Source organism: Neoarius graeffei, chromosome 1, assembly GCF_027579695.1.
Source record: "Neoarius graeffei isolate fNeoGra1 chromosome 1, fNeoGra1.pri, whole genome shotgun sequence".
Classification (NCBI taxonomy): domain Eukaryota; kingdom Metazoa; phylum Chordata; class Actinopteri; order Siluriformes; family Ariidae; genus Neoarius; species Neoarius graeffei.
Genome location: NC_083569.1, coordinates 106,491,116 through 106,507,732, shown reverse-complemented (window position 1 = coordinate 106,507,732; position 16,617 = coordinate 106,491,116). Strand labels below are relative to the sequence as shown.

General features: G+C 45.8%; 1 protein-coding gene across 1 annotated transcript; it reads left to right on the top strand.

Annotated features, from left to right (window-relative positions):
- The first annotated feature begins 483 nt into the window (after positions 1 to 483).
- Positions 484 to 16,558, top strand: LOC132885813 (E3 ubiquitin-protein ligase RNF138-like). Its single transcript, XM_060920332.1, has 7 exons — positions 484 to 577; positions 1,671 to 1,729; positions 7,400 to 7,560; positions 7,681 to 7,834; positions 12,466 to 12,629; positions 15,380 to 15,485; positions 16,493 to 16,558. Exons 1-7 carry the CDS (start codon positions 484 to 486, stop codon positions 16,556 to 16,558), a joined length of 804 nt encoding a protein of 267 aa, XP_060776315.1.
- The last annotated feature ends 59 nt before the right edge of the window (positions 16,559 to 16,617 follow it).

The following is a 16,617-nucleotide window of genomic DNA, read 5'->3' as shown; positions in this document are numbered from 1 at the left end:
TGCTGCTACTGCTGAGGTTCCTGACAAAGAGCTGCTTTCAATAATGATCAATTTTTAAACATGCCACAATTTTAAAATATAAAATGTTAAAATATATCCCCCCAACACCACCATCATGTATATTGGACAGTAGGCTAATGGGCCAAAAGAACCTGTTATTTCACAGTTTGTGACCCTGCCAACAATCAGCCAGATCAGAGGCAAGAGTATGGGCAAAGTTTATGTGTTTTTTCTTTTTTCTTTTAAAATCTGGAAATATCGTAACCGACCAGCCTCCCCTGTTTGAAAGACTACCAGCCGCCACTGATTGAGACCACTGAGCTCTAGCACCAGACCTTTTCTGGGAAATAAGAGTTTGGGTCATGGCAATAGCATGTGTATGTCAGCCTCGGTACGGAGGTTTCGGTTTCGAAAACTGTAAAAAGGCTGACGGCACTGGCTCAGAGTCAGATGGAGTATCAGGAGTGTAGTTCAATGTGCTTCATGGAGACATGGCTGCACCGGGATGTTCCCGATGACAATGCTACAATCAAGGGCTTCCACACGGTGCGTGTGGACAGAGACTGTGCCAGGAGCAGTAAGCGCAAAGGGGGGAGGGCTTGCCATTCTTGTGAACAACCGGTAGTGTAACCCAGCTCACATCACTGTGAAGGAGCGCATCTGCAGCCCGGATGTTGAACTGCGTGCTGTTGGACTTCGTCCATATTATCTGCCCAGGGAGTTTTCTAATGTTATCATGGTGGCTGTTTATGTCCCCCCCGCAAACCTGAACACTGCTTGTGACACTATCTCGGGTGACTTTAATCATGTTAATTTGGACAAAACACTTTCCACTTTCACCCAATTTGTGAACTGTCCTACCAGAGAGGGAAGAACAATAGACCTGCTGTATGCTAATATTAAAGAGGCTTACAGCTCTTCCCCCCTCCCCCCACTGGGCAGGTCAAACCACAACCTGATTTACCTCTCCTCCTGCTATGTGCCTCTGATGAAAAGACTGCCCACCACATCAAAGATAGTGAGGAGATGGACAGACGAGGCCAACAAGACACTGCAGGGATGCTTCGAGGTGACAGACTGGCAGATACTGTGTGAGCCCCACAGAGACGACATTGATGGGCTCACAGAGTGCATCATGGGATACATCAACTTCTGTGTGGGACACCATTGTCCCAGCTAGGACTGTCAGCTGTTACCCCAACAACAAGCTGTGTGTAATGAAGGACATCAAAGCCCTCTTAAATGAGAAGAAGAGGGTTTTCAGAGCTGGCAACAAGGAGGAGGTGTGAGGAGTACAGCATGAACTGAGAGCAACGATCAGGGAGGCCAAGGAAAAGTACAGGAGGAAATTGGAGTGGAAACTCCAACAGAACAACATGAGAAAGGTGCGGAGTGGAATGAAGACCATCACTGGTTACAAGCCAACCAACAGTGAAGGAGTGGATGGCAATGTGGAAAGGGCGAATGAGCTGAATCTTTACTTCAACAGATTCGATGGTGTGACCCCAACCCCCCACCACCACCACTCTTCTTCAGGATGGCTACAACCAGACACTTCGCATTCTCTCCCCTCCCCTGCCTCTTCTTGCCCAACCTCATCCCCATTTCAGGACCTTGCTCGCACCTCCTCAACAGACCCCCTGGCTGAGCACACCCCCCCCCCCCCCCAGGAAACACCTTCATCTCTCCCCCACCCATCACCTCCACACTGATTATCAGTGAGGAGCAAGTGAGAAGACAGCTGAAGAGACTCCATGCAGGAAAATCAGCAGGCCCGGATGGTGTTAGCCCCAGGGCCTTGAAGACCTGCACCCTCCAGCTAAGTGGAGTACTTCAGCATGTCTTCAACATGAGCCTGGGTCTTCAGAGGGTCCCCGTGCTGTGGAAGACGTCATGCCTCGTCCCTTTACCGAAGAAGCCGCGTCCCAGTGACCTCAAAGACTACAGGCCCATGGCATTGATGTCACACATCATGAAGACCCTAGAGATACTCATCCTGGAGCAGATCTGGCCTATGGTCCAACCACTTCTTGACCCCCTTCAGTTTGCCTATGAGCCCCATCTTGGAGTAGAGGATGCAATCATCTATCTGCTCAACAAAGTCTACGGCCACCTGGACAAGCCAGCCAGCACTGTGAGGATCATGTTTTTTTTATTTCTCCAGTGCTTTTGACGCTATCCGGCCAGCTCTGCTGGGTGAGAAGTTGACAGTGATGTAGGTGGATGCCCCACTGGTGTCCTGGATTGTGGATTATTTGACTGGCAGACCACAGTAGGTGCGCTTGCAGTGCTGTGTGTCAGACAGAGTGATCAGCAACACCGGGACTCCACAAGGGACTGTCCTTTCTCCTTTCCTTTTCACTCTCTACACCACTGATTTCAACTACTGCATGGAGACCTGCCACCTCCAGAAATTTTCTGATGACTCTGCAGTGGTTGGATGTATTACCGGTGGTGATGAGAGCGAGTACAGGACAGTGGTGGACAACTTTGTCACGTGGAGCAGGAAGAACCACCTACAGCTCAACATGACAAAGACGAAAGAACTGGTGGTTGATCTGAAGAGAATCAGGGCTCTGGTGAACCCTGTTAACATCCAAGGGGTCAGTGTGGATGTGGTGGAGGAATATCAGTACCTGGGGGTGTACTTGGATAATAAACTGGACTGGTCCAAAAATGTGGACATGGTATACAAAAAAGGTCAGAGCCGTCTCAGAAAATAGAGGTCCTTCAACATCTGCTGAACGATGCTGCGGATGTTCTATGAGTCTGTGGTGGCCAGTGCCATCCTATATGCTGTTGTCTGCTGAGGCAGCGGCTTGAGGATGAAGGACACTAACAGACTCGATAAGATCATCAGAAAGGCCGGCCATGTTGTAGGCATGGAACTGGACTCTCTGACAGTGGTGTTGGAGAAGAGGACACTGTCCAAAATAAAAACAATCTTTGACTGTCCTTCCCACTCTCTATATGAGGAGCTGATCAGCCACAGGAGTACGTTCAGTAAACAGCTGATTCTTCCACGCTGCACAACTGGGAGACACAGGAAATCATTCCTACCTGTTGCAGTCAAGCTGTACATTGCCACTGTATAACTGTGGTACACTGTCTTTACCATGTATACTGTATCCTTAACTCAGGTGCAATATACTGTATGTATATAGGAATCATTGTACATAGAATCACTTCATTTTGCTTTTACTTAAGTTATTGAACTTATTTGAATTCATTTTATTTATTGTTTTTTCAGATGATTTTATCTTCTATTTTTAGACATGTTTACTTCTTCTCTGATTCAGGAGCTTGGTTGCAAATTTGAATTTCCCTCCGGGGATTAAAAAGTAATTCTGATTCTGATTCTGAGTAGAATAATGTAAAGTACGGACACTTGGTATATTTTACTTCTGTGATTTTTACAACCCCGATTCCAAAAAAGTTGGGACAAAGTACAAATTGTAAATAAAAACGGAATGCAATGATGTGGAACTTTCAAAATTCCATATTTTATTCAGAATAGAACATAGATGACATATCAAATGTTTAAACTGAGAAAATGTATCATTTAAAGAGAAAAATTAGATGATTTTAAATTTCATGACAACAACACATCTCAAAAAAGTTGGGACAAGGCCATGTTTACCACTGTGAGACATCCCCTTTTCTCTTTACAACAGTCTGTAAACGTCTGGGGACTGAGGAGACAAGTTGCTCAAGTTTAGGGAGAGGAATGTTAACCCATTCTTGTCTAATGTAGGATTCTAGTTGCTCAACTGTCTTAGGTCTTTTTTGTCGTATCTTCCGTTTTATGATGCGCCAAATGTTTTCTATGGGTGAAAGATCTGGACTGCAGGCTGGCCAGTTCAGTACCCGGACCCTTCATCTACGCAGCCATGATGCTGTAATTGATGCAGTATGTGGTTTGGCATTGTCATGTTGGAAAATGCAAGGTCTTCCCTGAAAGAGATGTCGTCTGGATGGGAGCATATGTTGCTCTAGAACCTGGATATACCTTTCAGCATTGATGGTGTCTTTCAAATGTGTAAGCTGCCCATGCCACACGCACTAATGCAACCCCATACCATCGGAGATGCAGGCTTCTGAATTGAGTGCTGATAACAACTTGGGTCGTCCTTCTCCTCTTTAGTCTGAATGACATGGCGTCCCTGATTTCCATAAAGAACTTCAAATTTTGATTCGTCTGACCACAGAACAGTTTTCCACTTTGCCACAGTCCATTTTAAATGAGCCTTGGCCCAGAGAAGACGTCTGCACTTCTGGATCATGTTTAGATACGGCATCTTCTTTGAACTATAGAGTTTTAGCTGGCAACGGTGGATGGCACGGTGAATTGTGTTCACAGATAATGTTCTCTGGAAATATTCCTGAGCCCATTTTGTGATTTCCAATACAGAAGCATACCTGTATATGATGCAGTGCCGTCTAAGGGCCCAAAGATCACGGGCACCCAGTATGGTTTTCCGGTCTTGACCCTTACGCACAGAGATTCTTCCAGATTCTCTGAATCTTTTGATGATGATATGCACTGTAGATGATGATATGTTCAAACTCTTTGCAATTTTACACTGTCGAACTCCTTTCTGATATTGCTCCACTATTTGTCGGCGCAGAATTAGGGGGATTGGTGATCCTCTTCCCATCTTTACTTCTGAGAGCCACTGCCACTCCAAGATGCTCTTTTTATACCCAGTCATGTTAATGACGGGCGGCACGGTGGTGTAGTGGTTAGCGCTGTCGCCTCACAGCAAGAAGGTCCTGGGTTCGAGCCCCGGGGCCGGCGAGGGCCTTTCTGTGCAGAGTTTGCATGTTCTCCCCGTGTCCGCGTGGGTTTCCTCCGGGTGCTCCGGTTTCCCCCACAGTCCAAAGACATGCAGGTTAGGTTAACTGGTGACTCTAAATTGACCGTAGGTGTGAATGTGAGTGTGAATGGTTGTCTGTGTCTATGTGTCAGCCCTGTGATGACCTGGCAACTTGTCCAGGGTGTACCCCGCCTTTTGCCCGTAGTCAGCTGGGATAGGCTCCAGCTTGCCTGCAACCCTGTAGAAGGATAAAGCGGCTAGAGATAATGAGATGAGATGTTAATGACCTATTGCCATTTGACCTAATGAGTTGCAATTTGGTCCTCCAGCTGCTCCTTTTTTGTACCTTTTAACTTTTCCAGCCTCTTATTGCCCCTGTCCCAACTTTTTTGAGATGTGTTGCTGTCATGAAATTTCAAATGAGCCAATATTTGGCATGAAATTTCAAAATGTCTCACTTTCTATATTTGATATGTTGTCTATGTTCTATTGTGAATACAATATCAGTTTTTGAGATTTGTAAATTATTGCATTCTGTTTTTATTTACAATTTCTACTTTGTCCCAACTTTTTTGGAATCGGGGTTGTAAATTGACCGTGAGTTGGCCTAGTGGTTAGCGTGTCCACCTCTCAATCAGGAGTTTTACTCGTGGTAGGGTCATACTGCCGTCTGGCAAGGCAGATATGAGTGGGGAGTCAAACTCTCATGGTTACCAGAGAACTAGCCCCCCACTGTAACCCTATCTATGTAATAGGCGAGAGGCTGAGGGCTACAGAAACGCAGATCAGTGCCGCCTAATGCCCCATATGGTGCGGGAAGGATTTTAGACTTAGATTTTTAAATTGTTCATTTTTGGGGCTACTGCCTCATAGAGTATGGACATGGTATCAGAAAATGATTGCAGTAGCCACATGTACCCATAGGGTACCTGTTCCCCCCCCCCCCCCCCCCCCCCCCGATGTTGAATTACTTTTGGTAAATTAAAAAAATCTGATGTCTTTGTTTTGTTCAAAATGGATTTGCACATCCAAAAATGCAGCAAAACCTTCCCATACTGATCAAGAACAACTAACTCATCTGAATGAAGCACTACAAGCATGCCTCCTGTCATAGTTGCATAGTTACCGTTGCTATGGGGGTCACGTGACAGTGCAAAGCCTCTATATCATCCATCCATCCATCCATCCATCCATCCATTTTCTGCCACTTATCCGGACCACTGCCACTTATCTGCCACCAGCTCTTCCGGGGGAATACTGAGGTGTTCCCAGGCCAGCCGAGAGATGTAATCTCTCCAGTGTGTCCTGGGTCTGCCCTGGGGTCTCCTCTATATACGCAAGTAGTTCTCAAAGTTGGAATAACAGGGGTGCATGATCAGAATTCAGAATTGAGATCAGAATCAGAATTCCTTTCCTGTCATTGTACAGAGTACATCGAACTTGATAGAGGAGTCCGAAGGGTGCACTGACAGAAAAACAAGAAGTACCAAGAGCAAAATAAATAGGTATGTACATTATATATATATATATATATATATATATATATATATATATATATATATATAGCGACTTGTCCAGGGTGTACCCCGCCTTTTGCCCGTAGTCAGCTGGGATAGGCTCCAGCTTGCCTGTGACCCTGTAGAACAGGATAAAGTGGTTAGAGATAATGAGATGAATGATGTATATATATATCAGTAGAGATGTTACATTTTCTGAGTTGCATTGCCAAAGAATGAGGTAGTGCAGGTAGATATACACATTCAGTGTGCAGCAGTGCAAGTAACTATTGATTAGTAGTGTTCAGTTCATGTATAGCTGTGGGGTAGAAGCTTTTTTTTTTTTTTTTAAGTCTGTTTGAATGAGATTTAATGGACCTGAAACGATTTCCAGAGGGCAGTGGTTTAAATAAATGATGTCTGGATGAGAAGGTATTTTCACTATGTTGGCTGCTCTGCTGAGACAGTGGGAGGAGAAAAAGTCCTCCAGGGAAAGCAGGGCACAGCTGGTGATCTGTATGGTGTTGATGTCCCTCTGAAGGTCACAGCTTTCTGTTTTAGCCAGCATTAGCTTTTTCAGCAGTTTGTGCTACAGTAGATTTTCTGTGGGATTGGACCATATGGGCTAGCCTTCGTACCCCATGCTACTCAATGAGCCTTTGACACCCAGGACCCTGTTGCCATTACACTGGTTGTCCTTCCTTGGACCACATTTGGTAGGTACTAACCACTGCATACCAGGAACACCCCACAAGATGTGCCATTTTGGAGATGCTTAGACCTAGTCATCTCACCATCAGAATTTGGACCTTGTCAAAGTTGCTTTTAGATCCTTACACTTGCCCATTTTGCCTGCTTCCAACACATCAACTTCAAAAACTGACTGTTCTTTTCCTGCCTAATAATAATATATCCCACCCCTTGACAGGTGCCATGTTATTCACTTCACCTGTCAGTGGTCATAATGGGATCAATGATCAATGTATATATGAATCACACAGCCCTAAAAGGAACATCAGAATCTTTGTTCACTGAAAAGATTTAAATTAGTATTTAATTAGAATACATCTCTGTGTTTCCTCTCAGCAGGAATCTGACGAAATGGGAAACTCATTAGGATTAAGCCTGGACTCGAGTAAAGCATCTCCGAAGGCAAATGTATGTTCTGACACAAAGGAGGACTATGACTGCCCCATCTGTAAAGAGGTTTTGAAAATGCCCATCCGCACCAAGAACTGCCAGCATGTGTGAGTGGAACCTCAAACCAAAACCAAAGGGCCCTGGTTTAAACTAGACTTCAATAGTTCTCAAAAGATAAATTTCATCAATGGTACTAATTTGAGGTGGGTTTTTTTTTCCATCACCAGGTTCTGTTGGAGCTGTTTTCAGACGGCGGTGAGGATTCAGGGCCGTCACTGCCCGCTGTGTCGGAGCCCCGTGTATGAGAGAGTGCGCAGAGCCACAGACATTAGGAACAGGATGAAACAGACGAAAGGCAAATGCAGAGCGTGTGGAAAAAAGGTCAACATCATCTCCTATAGATATAAGAATGCATTTTGGGTGAAACATCAAGATCTGACTGGACCATCGTAGACCATATTATGATTATTAAACTACATAAATGTTCAGTTCTGGATTCTGATTGGTCAGAAGGTCTTGATTCATTGTCTATAACAGCAGGGCTCGTACAGCATACAATCTACTTCATAATGTAATCCAAATAACAAACTTTAACAAGTAAAAATGTGTCTAATCATTGAAACGATGAAGTTTCCTGTAAGGAGATGTTTGTCACATTTATGGAAGGAGCCTCCATTGCCAGCACTTTGTAACAGTCAGCGGTAAAGCTGTTACTCTGTGGTTTCTCAATAACGAAGCATGCTGTGGGTTTTGTCTCTTGAACTTCAATTGAGAGGAAAAAAGAGGGTGTTGAGGGAATGAATGTTTATAGGTGCTCTAATGTAAGCGAGAACAGGAACGTGTGTTGTGACATTCCACAACAGTATGTAATGTTTGATAATACTGTCTTATTTAGGACTTTTATTCTGAAGTTCCCAGCAACAGAAATGAGAATACCGCATGCAGGTATTTAGCCTAACATTAGTGAGAGGTGTGTGTGTTGTATTCAGTGGCAAAAGCCTGTAGCTCCTGTACAGTGGTGTGGACCTATATTTACCAAATAGACAGACAATCACAACACAGTAAACGTAAATGGATAAATAGCATAAAACATTAATCTTTGGCAACTTGCTGTGATTTAAGAGGAATAAAACCCTTCAGGATGTGCTGTTATTGGAAAATAATCAACTTTGTGGTGGTAACAGCGACTCCACTGCATCACACCACCCCATCATTGATTATTTTCCTATAACAGCACTTCAAGTGTTTTATTTCTTACTTATTGTTATTGTTTTTTAAGGTGACATATAATAATGTGATGTGAGTTAATTACTCCTCCTAGAGCTGCCACCTTATTGTGGTGGAGGGGTTTGTGTGCTTGAATGATCCTAGGAGCTATGTTGTCAGGGCATTACGCCCCTGTTAGGGTCTCCCAAGGCAAACAGGTCCTAGGTGACAGGCCAGACCAAGAGCAGTTCACCAAACCCCTTATGGAAATTAATAAAACAAGGACCGTGACGTCGCCCAGTATGGCGCAGCCGGGGCCCCACCCTGGAGCCAGGCCCGGGGTTGGGGCTTGTATGCGAGCACCTGATGGCTGGGCCTTTGCCCATGGGGCCCGGCTGGGCTCAGCCCGAAGCGGTGACGTGGGTTCGACCTCCTGTGGGTTCACCACCCATAGAGGTAGTAGTAGGGGGCTGGTGCAATGTGGATTGGGTGGCAGTCGAAGGCAGGGGCCTCGACGACCTGATCCCCGAAGACAGAGGCTAGCTGTTGGGACATGGAATGTCACTTCACTGGGGGGGAAAGAGCCTGAGCTTTTGTGGGAGGTTGAGAGGTACCGGCTAGAGATAGTCAGGCTCACCTCCACACACAGCTTGGGCTCTGGAACCCAGCTCCTCGAGAGGGGCTGGACCCTCCACTTCTCTGGAGTCCCCCACGGTGGGCGGCGGCAGGCTCATGTGGGCTTGCTTATAGCTCCACAGCTCAGCTGCCAGATGTTGGAGTTTACCCCAGTGAACAAGAGGGTCGCCTCTCTGCGCCTTCGGGTCGGGAAGAGGGCTCTTGCTGTTGTTTGTGCCTACGGGCCGAATAGCAGTATAGAGTATTCGGCCTTCTTGGAGTCCCTGGGAGAGGTACTGAGAGGTGCTCAGACTGGGGACTCCATTGTTCTACTGGGGGACTTCAACGCTGGGCAATGACAGTGACACCTGGAGGGGCGTGATTGGGAGGAACGGCCTCCCCAATCTGAACCCGAGTGGTTTGTTATTGGACTTCTGTGCTAGTCACGGTTTATCCATAACGAACACCATGTTTGAGCATAGGGGTGTCCATAAGTGCACGTGGCACCAGGACACCTTAGGACAGAGGTCGATGATTGACTTTGTTGTCGTCGTTTCATCTGATCTCCGGCCCTATGTCTTGGACACTCGGGTGAAGAGAGGGGCTGAGCTGTCAACTGATCACCACCTGGTGGTGAGTTGGATCCGCTGGCAGAGGAGGAAGCCAGACAGACCTGGCAGGCCCAAATGTATGGTGAGGGTCTGCTGGGAACGTCTGGCCGAGCACTCTGCCAGGGAGGTCTTTAACTCCCACCTCCAGGAGAGCTTCTCCCAGCTTCCGAGGGAGGCGGGGGACATAGTCTGAGTGGACCATGTTCTCTGCCTCCATTGTTGATGCGGCTGTTCGGAGCTGTGGCCGCAAGGTCTCCGGTGCCTGTCATGGCGGCAATCCCCAAACCTGGTGGTGGACACCGGAAGTAAGAGATGCTGTCAAGCTGAAGAAGGAGTCCTATTGGGCCATGTTGGCCTCCGGGACTCCTGAGGCAGCTGACGGGTATCGGCAGGCCAGGCGTGCCGCAGCTCGGGCAGTTGCGGAGGCAAAAACTCAGAACTGGGAGGAGTTCAGTGAGGTCATGGAGGAGGACTATCGGTTGTCCTTGAAGAAATTCTGGCAAACCATCCGGCGCCTCAGGAGGGGGAAGCAGTACTCTGCCAACACTGTTTACAGTACGGGTGGGGACCTGTTGATCTCGACTGGGGATATTGTTGGGCAGTGGAAGGAATACTTTGAGGATCTCCTCAATCTCACCATCACATCTTCCATTGAGGAAGCGGAGGCTGATGACTCAGAGGTGGACTCATCCATTACCCAAGCTGAAGTCACTGAGGTGGTTTGCAAGCTCCTCGGTGGCAAGGCACCGGGGGTGGATGAGATGCGCCCTGAGTATCTCAAGTCTCTGGATGTTGTGGGGCTGTCTTGGCTGACACACCTCTGCAACATCGCGTGGCGGTTGGGGACAGTGCCTCTGGAGTGGCAGACCGGGGTGGTGGTCCCTCTTTTCAAGAAAGGGGACCAGAGAGTGTGCACCAATTATAGGGGAATCACACTTCTCAGCCTCCCCAGGAAGGTTTACTCCAGGGTACTGGAGAGGAGAATTCAGCTGATAGTCGAACCTTGGATCCAGGAGGAACAATGCGGTTTTCGTCCTGGTCATGGAACACTGGACCAGCTTTATACCCTTCATAGGGTGCTCGAGGGTTCATGGGAGTTTGCCCAACCAGTCCACATGTGCTTTGTAGATCTGGAGAAGGCATTCGACCATGTCCCTTATGGTATTCTGTGGGGGGTGCTTCAGGAGTATGGGGTTCGGGGCTCTTTGCTAAGGGCTGTCCAGTCCCTGTATGAACGGAGCAGGAGTCTGGTTCGCATTGCCGGCAGTAAGTCAGACCTGTTCCCAGTGCATGTGGGACTCTGGCAGGGCTGCCCTCTGTCACCGGTTCCGTTCATAATTTTTATGGACAGAATTTCTAGGGGCAGCCAGGGGCCGGAGGGAGTCCTGTTTGGGAACCACAGGATTTCATCTCTGCTTTTTGCGGATGATGTTGTCCTGTTGGCTTCTTCAAACCAGGACCTTCAGCATGCACTGGGGTGGTTTGCAGTCGAGTGTGAAGCGGCTGGGATGAGAATCAGCACCTCCAAGTCCGAGGCCATGGTTCTCAACCAGAAAAGGGTGGCTTGCCCTCGCCAGGTTGGTGGAGAAATCCTGCCTCAAGTGGAGGAGTTTAAGTATCTCCGGATCTTGTTCACGAGTGAGGGAAGGATGGAGCATGAGATCGACAGGCGGATCGGTGCAGCCTCCGCCGTGATGCGGTCGCTTTACCAGTCTATCATGGTGAAGAAGGAGCTGAGCCAAAAGGCAAAGCTCTCGATTTACCAGTCGATCTACGTACCGACTCTCACCTATGGTCATGAGCTTTGGATAATGACCAAAAGAACAAGATCGCGGATACAAGCAACTGAAATGAGTTTCCTTCACAGGGTGGCTGGGTGCTCCCTTAGAGATAGGGTGAGAAGCACAATCACTCTGGAGGAGCTCGGAGTAGAGCTGCTGCTCGTCCACATTGAGAGGAATTAGCTGAGGTGGCTCAGGCATCTCTTTCGGATGCCTCCTGGACGCCTCCCTGGGGAGGTGTTCCAAGCATGTCCCCCCAGGAGGAGGCCCCAGGGAAGACCCAGGACATGCTGGAGGGACTATGTCTCTCAGCTGGCCTGGGAACACCTCGGTGTTCTTCCTGAGGAGCTGGCCAAGGTGTCTGGGGAGAGGGAAGTTTGGGCTTCCATGCTCAGACTGCTGCCTCCGTGACCCGGCTCCGGATAAGTGGAAGACGATGAGATGAGATGAGTTAATTAATCAGGGAGAAAAGCAAGCCTCTGTTCTATGCTGTATTTCATAAATCCTCCAGCAGGTGGTGGTGTTTCTCTGATTGTAAACCCTGATGTACAGTATTTATATTTATACTGTATATAAACAGCATCATATCATGGGAAAGTCCTGAAGTTTTTCTCCAGTTGTTTCATTTCCACTTACCATAACATGAACATGTCCTCACTCATTAGAGGACATAAAGGTGACATTATGTCTAAGGAATTCAAAAAGACAAATTTTGCAAGTTGTTGATCCAGGTTGCTTGATCAAACAATTTTACATCAATGCACACGTTCATGTTCACATTTCATCTTTATCTTTACAGGAATTTATCTGCAATATGAGGATCCACTACAAATTCTGTAGGAAGTACATTGAGGAATTTGGTCCTATCAGTGACCCCACACTACCGCTTCCTAATCAACTTCCAAACCTACCAGAAAGCAGCATATTTACCCACAACACCCCCATTCCTACACCATCCAGCAGGTTTGTGAACACTTTCAAACTCCATCACCATGTAATCAACATGCTATAATATCGCCTGAGGAGAAACTAAAAGTACATAGATGAAACACATGATGTCCAATCAACATAGTAATTACACAAAATGTGTGACGGCTGTATGTTTCGTGGATTTCAATAAGTCCTTGTGATAATCAAGTAATGACTTACTCAATGTTTTATTGTCGAGCTGTTGGTAGACACTGTATCTCACCAGTCATCATTGAGTGCAAGTACAGTATACCATACGGTTTTAGGTAAGGTTTCTAAAAGCCTTGTCTGTCTAGTTTTCACAACAGAATCAAGCATTTCTTGTCAATAATAGTGGCCAAGAGACACCTACTTTCACAAAAAAGAAGCAAAGTGATGGACAATTGATCTTTCGATCGCATATCTAAACATAGACATGATGCAAACTTTCCATTTGAGTTTATTAGCCCTACTGTGATCTTACCTCTGATTATCACACTCCCTTTGAGAGGACTTTCTTCTCATACAGCTTTGATATCTTTGTATTATATCCAGTGGCGTCTAAAACTCTGAACCCACTTTGAAAATCTGGGATGAACTGGAAATAAACAGAATGTTTTGGAATCTTAAACAAAGAAAGGTCCCCTTTCTTAAAAGACTATGTCTCTCGGCTGGCCTGGGAACACCTCGGTGTTCTTCCTGAGGAGCTGGCCGAGGTGTCTGGGGAAAGGGAAGTTTGGGCTTCCATGCTTAGACTGCTGCCTCCGCGACCCGGTCCCGGATAAGCGGAAGAAGACGAGACGAAACAAAGAAAGGACACATTCATTCTCTTGAATACTCAGCTTTATTTCCAGGTCATGATTTATATTTAATGAGTCCTTGGTACAAAAGATCAGATTTTCCTTCAATCTTATCCCTTCCATTTAAACATGTGGTAGTGATTCACATGTAGACTCATCTGTGTTGGTAAACAACATTATAGAGACTAAACTTTTGTTCCAACACATAAGGACTCGGACTTACCCAAATTTTCGACTGGCTTACTCCAGTCCTTGCCAAGGAATGACCCTCTGCTTCCGGCATGTGACTTTATGTTGTCAATAACCAGAACCTCCCCTCGTCTTTGTTTAGAGTAGGTTGAAGGGCTCTGATGTAGCTGGCTTTTACTCCTTTAGCAAAGAAATCCGGTTCACTGTCTAGTATTTCCACTGTATTGAGCATGACTGTATGTCCCAGTGATTCTAAATGGATGTGTTGTGATACCTCTGACATTGTCGAGCTGGATCGTTTGTGTTCTGAGAACATGGTTTTCAATGAACGTTCTGTTTCTCCTATGTAACTTTCTCTACACTGGCCTTTGGAAGTTTTCCCTGGCAAAGAAATCCAGTATACAATCCCGCACTTTTCCTCCTTGGGAGTTCTATCCTTGGGGGCAACAAGAAAACTTCTCAGGGTGGAGGTAGGTTTTATGCAAGTTTTTATTCCATGGGATCTGAAGATCATCTGGAGCACCAGATTGTCCTCTGATGTAGGGAAGGACGAAAAGGCCTCTGTTGTTCTGTCCTGGGTCTTTTTTTCGGTGTTGTTTCCTAGGTTGACGGGGTTTGGGTTGAGTAGCCTTGTCAATCACCTGCTGGGGATACCCGCACTTCTTGAGTGCCTGAGTGATGTTTTCTTTTTCTTCCTGTATGTTCTCTGGGTCTGTAATGATGGCGTAAGCCTTGTGGAAGAGTGTCCGGATTACTCCTAATTTGTGTTCCAGGGGATGATTAGAATTGAAGTTCAAGTACTGGTCCATGTGTGTTGGTTTCCTGTAGATTTTCACCTGCAATGAGCTGTCTGCCTGTATGACTGTATTTGTGTCTAGAAATGCTAGAGAATTATCTTGTTGTTCCTCGTAAGTGAATTTGATGTCAGGGTCAGTAGAGTTCAGATTTTCCGTGAATTCTTGAGCGTGCACCTTCTTGAGTTTGGTGTGAGTGTCATCCATGTACCTATACCACCAAGGATAGAACTCCCAAGGAGGAAAAGTGTGGGATTGTATACTGGATTCCTTGCCAGGGAAAAACTTCCAAAGGCCAGTGTACAGAAAGTTATATAGGAGAAACAGAACGCTCATTGAAAACCAGGTTCTCAGAACACAAACGATCCAGCTCGACAATGTCAGAGGTATCACAACACATCCATTTAGAATCACCAGGACATACAGTCACGCTCGACACAGTGGAAATACTAGACAGTGAACTGGATTTCTTCGCTAGAGGAGTAAAAGCCGCCATCTACATCAGGGCCCTTCAACCAACTCTAAACAAAGATGGGGGGAGGTTCCGGTTATTGACGACCTTTGATCTTCTGCTCCAATCATGTAAAGTCATATGCCAAAAGCAGAGGGTCATTCCTTGACGAGGACTGGAGTAAGCCAGTCGAAAATTCGGGTAAGTCCGAGTCCTTATGTGTTGGAACAAAAGTTTAGTCTCTATAATGTGTTAGTGATTTTTTTTGCACACCATATATTTTGTGCTGTGAATTGGAGTAGTAGTTGTAGATACATCAAGTATAAGAACTCAAAGAATATAATTTTAGTAATGGTAGATTGTAATTTTCACCAGTGTAACAAAGTGAAAACAAAAATTACAGACCCCCTGGCTGTGCTTCACAGACTCCTAGGCAGGGAGAACCTCTTATATACAGTATAGGACTAATGGAAGACAAATGCCGACATGCTTATTGTGCTTCTGATTGTTTTTGTGCATGTGTGTGTCCAGTGCAGGGAGAGTGTACCCTTGTCCTTATTGCTCACTCATGGACCGTAGTAATATAGCCCTGACGGAGCACTGTGTTTGCCCATATCATCAAGACTGCACTCCAATCGTAAGATCCAAACGTTCAGTTTTCTCAGAGCTTTTTAACCAAGCTAAAGTCTTTAGAGCTCTTCCAGTAAACTAATTTATCTAACGTGTGTGTATACATGCATATAACAAAATCAAAAACACGTGCTACTATTATATAATATTGTGAGGTGGAAACCCTAAAATGTAGAAGAATTTTAGTTTTTGTTTTTTATTAATTTATTTGTATCAGGTTCCCCTGGTGTCGCATTACTTTGACATTAGTGGAGTTTAACCAGTGACAACTTCAGCATTAATATACCTTTATTATCGGAAAAGTATCCAGAGTTTCTGGTGTCAGCAGCACTGAATTTTCCGACATCTTCATGAAGGAGGAGCTTATGGTTTTTCAGTAACATAAGTGAAGTTTTTTTGTCTTCAAAAAGAGAGAGCGAGAGAGAGAGAGAGAGAGAGAGAGTGGTTAGCACTGTCACCTCACAGGAAAAAGGTTCTGGGTTCAAGCTCAGTGGCTGACGGGGGCCTATCTATATGGAGTTTGCATGTTCTCCCTGTGTCTGCGTGGATTTCCTCCGGGTGCTCCGGTTTCCCCGACAGTCCAAAGACATGTAGGATAGGCTAATTGGTGGCTCTATATTGACCATGAGTGTGAATGGTTGTGTGTCTCTATGTGTCAGGCCTGCGATGACCTGGTGACTTGTCCAGGGTGTACTCCACCTCTCGCCCATAGCCAGCTTGCCCATGACCCTGTACAGGATAAACGGTTACGCTTAATGGATGGATAGAAGGATGGTGAAGAAACAATGTTTATAATGACTTTGAGAGAACAGGACCTGACTTATTTCATGGATGTAACTGTAAACAGATTGGAAAGCATAATGTTTCATTCTTGAACACACTGGAAAAATTTTTGAGGTATAAGAGGAATAAAACACTTCAGGATGTGCTTTTAAATGGAAATAATCATCTCTGTTTTTGATTATTAATGTTTATACACACTAAGATGCTTTGATTTTTGTGTTGTTCTTACAGAACGAAAGTGATTCTGAAGATATGCAGCTCTCCTGGGCGCGACAAATATCAGTCCAGGAGTTTTGAAAAATCGTTTCTTTCTGCCTCGCCAGAGGATCCGCACTTTAGCTGATTTCTGAAAAACA